Source organism: Limanda limanda, chromosome 6, assembly GCF_963576545.1.
Source record: "Limanda limanda chromosome 6, fLimLim1.1, whole genome shotgun sequence".
NCBI lineage: Eukaryota > Metazoa > Chordata > Actinopteri > Pleuronectiformes > Pleuronectidae > Limanda > Limanda limanda.
In genome coordinates, this window is record NC_083641.1 from 13,520,241 (window position 1) to 13,523,270 (window position 3,030).

The 3,030-nt window shown below is 43.9% G+C and overlaps 1 protein-coding gene across 1 annotated transcript; it reads left to right on the forward strand.

Moving 5' to 3' along the window:
* On the forward strand, positions 1-2,217 carry bcl7bb (BAF chromatin remodeling complex subunit BCL7B b). The gene is made up of 6 exons (XM_061073183.1): positions 1-157; positions 692-767; positions 886-976; positions 1,060-1,218; positions 1,335-1,438; positions 1,571-2,217. The coding sequence occupies exons 1-6, from the start codon at positions 45-47 to the stop codon at positions 1,640-1,642; spliced, it is 615 nt and encodes a 204-aa protein (XP_060929166.1). The 5' UTR covers positions 1-44; the 3' UTR covers positions 1,643-2,217.
* Positions 2,218-3,030: the final 813 nt, after the last annotated feature.

A 3,030-nucleotide genomic window follows, 5' to 3' on the forward strand; every position in this document is an offset into this window, starting at 1 on the left:
AAGCACTGGGGCTTGGTCTTGAAGTTTTTCAGATGCATCTGTAGATGAATCATAACAGCGTCAAGATGTCGGGACGATCAGGCCGCGCCGAGACCCGCAGCCGCGCCAAGGACGACATCAAGAAGGTGCTGGCCGCCATCGAGAAAGTGCGCAAATGGTACGTACGCTGCGCGGAGGGCAATATGGAGGGGAATGTGTGATCAGACCGCGGACTGTTATCTGCTGCGTGAGCTCAACTAACTTCAGTCGCAAAAGTTCCATGATGGACGGCACTGTAGACCAATCAGTGGCCGCGGTTGCCAGAGGAGGCGGGGCTAGCGGAGTCCCCCCCCTCCCTCTCTCCATCGAGAGCTGTCAATATGGCTACAGCTCCACATGCTGCCCGCCGTGGTGCAGCCTGCTGTCACTCCTCAATGGAGCCAGCACACACACACACACACATGCACACGCACGCACACGCACACACACATACACAAACACACACCTTCTAACGTCGTTTTCACTCGAGAGCTATAAGAGAGCACGATGTGATCAGCAGTCGTGTGTGTGTTTGTGCGTGTGCGTGTGTGAGCGCGCACAGAGCCGGTCCATGTCAGTGGCAGATTAATGCTAGTAAAGCAGATAAGGTGGTGTTATGTTAGAGCTAAACCCAGTTGCTCTCTAAAATCAGTCCCACTCATGCTAATTCCAGGGAGAAGAAATGGGTGACGGTGGGAGACACGTCCTTACGCATATTCAAGTGGGTTCCAGTGACGGAAACCAAGCAGGTGAGGGCCTGGAAAAAAAATGTGAAACACAAATTACATCTTCATCGCTGTTCTGAAATGTCAGACTTGTACAGATGTTTATTGGCCCGGGTCTCATTTGAGCTGTGTCTGTTGTTAGATATACCGCAGCAAATCCACAGGTGGAGAGGTGGGCAGAGGACTGAAAGACGTGGTCCTGGAAAACACAAACTCCTTACTGGATTTTACCGGTGAGGATTGAGGTTGGTTGTGATGAAAACGCCAGAGCCCCTGAATGTGTAATGACAAAGACGTAAACGTGTTGTGTCTCCAGATGAAAACAGCAACCAGAGCTTTCTGTCGGACGTCTACCAGCCCAAGATGGACAACAGCAGCAGCACCTCCAGCTCGCAGCAGGTCAGCCCCCCACATACGTCCAGCCTCCGAGCTGAGGACTCCCAGCCACCGATGCTGGGCCAGGAGAGTGTGGACGGTATGTGGACAGCTCCTCCCAGCATCCCTTCTTAGACTTGGGTGTTAACCCCTGTTTTTTTGCAGTACTGCCTCCATGTCAAAGCATCAATGAGGTTATGCTCTTTGTGAATGCAGAGCCGGTTCACCCAGGACAGGAGTCGGCTGACGAGCCTCCTACTCTCACCAAGGAGGACCTTCTTTCATCGGGGGCTGTCAGACGGAGCAACCAGGACACACAGGTCCACTTTCTGAAAAAGGGTTCAAATCAGACCTCAACATTTTCCATCATTTCACAGTTGTGTGATGAAAAGCTGATGTTCATGTGAATTGTTGAACTAACCTGTTTAATGTGTTTCCTTTTTATTAAACAGGAGGAACGGGATGATTCAGGGGCACCTCCTTTAAAGAAGATCTGCACAGGAGAAAACACTGTTCTCAGATAGCTCGTTTATTATTCATTTTCTCAAAGTGGACACACAAAGTCTTTGTGCAGACCTGTCGTCAGTTGTTGTCAGATACGCGTTCAAAATTATTCGGAGGTTCTTTTATTTTACCCAAATTTTATTCATTTCATTTCAGCATATTACTAAAAGTTATTTACTGCAGAATCTTTGCATACTTTTAAACAACGTTAAAGTTTTGCTTTGTTAAGCTGTTTTCTGAAGGAATGGAGATGATTTTCAAACTTTGAATGTCTGGAAAAAGACTTTCCCTCATTTACTCTTTATGCAGCTGACTGTTATTTTTGCATGTTTCCGTATGTTATTGCATTAGTTTTCTTTTGGAGATTTATATGCCATTTTGGCAATATTTCAAATGCGTAGCTTTACGCAGATGGATGTTTAGATGTGCCATTATTATATTAAACATGACGTCCTTTTGAAAACAGCTCCTCTTTTAGCTTATCACTTGCAAGAATAAAAGCTTTTTTGAAATATTTATATTATAATTTGCCCATGTTTATAACTGAAGGTGTTTTGTAAACCATAATAAATGCTACTTTCCATGTCAATTCATTGATGCTGCCGTGGTTGGAATTTATTCACTGTAAAGGAAATCACTAAATATACAGTATATAATGAAGGCAGGCCCAGGTTACCTTGTGTATAGTCAAGTTACAGATTCAAGATTCAAGATTTTTATTGTCAAATGCACAGAGATAACATGAAGCAGTCGCTGGCATTGAAATACTTGGGTCACAGGCTCTCTTTAAGCAATGCTCAGTAGTTGCAACCAAAATAAATAAAATAGAAATAGTATAAAATAGAATATCAATAAAATCGAATAAAATAGCATATCAAAAATTTAAAATAGAAAATAAAATATATATATCTAAATATATATCTTTTTGGTTGTGTTTGGAAATCACACAGAAAGATGGATCAATGAGGCAAAGCAGGAGCTACAGGCCTGTGAAATCAGGACAGTTTTTGAGTCCTGGAAGAACACTGACATCATACATTAGTTTTTGCTGAGCCAATAAAACTTCCTCCATGTCCGGTGAAAGCAGGCGTTGATTTAAACTAAACTCAAGCAGCTCCATCAGCCCAAGGAAGATGTCAATAGGGGGGCAGGATGCTATACAAGTCCAGAAATATACTGACCAAGTGGGTCAGAGTAAAGATAAAAACAGGTTCTCAGGTAAAAAACCCTTTATTACTGTGAAAGGGTCTCCAAGACAGCACCAGCAATAGGAAACCATCCCCTAGCACTATGGAGAGTGTGACCATTGGCCATTGGTCCTAAATGTGTTGAAAACTAACTACAGGTTTAATAAACCCTCATCCACAACTCTCATGACCTGCCAGGCATCCAGGACTTGTATACACAA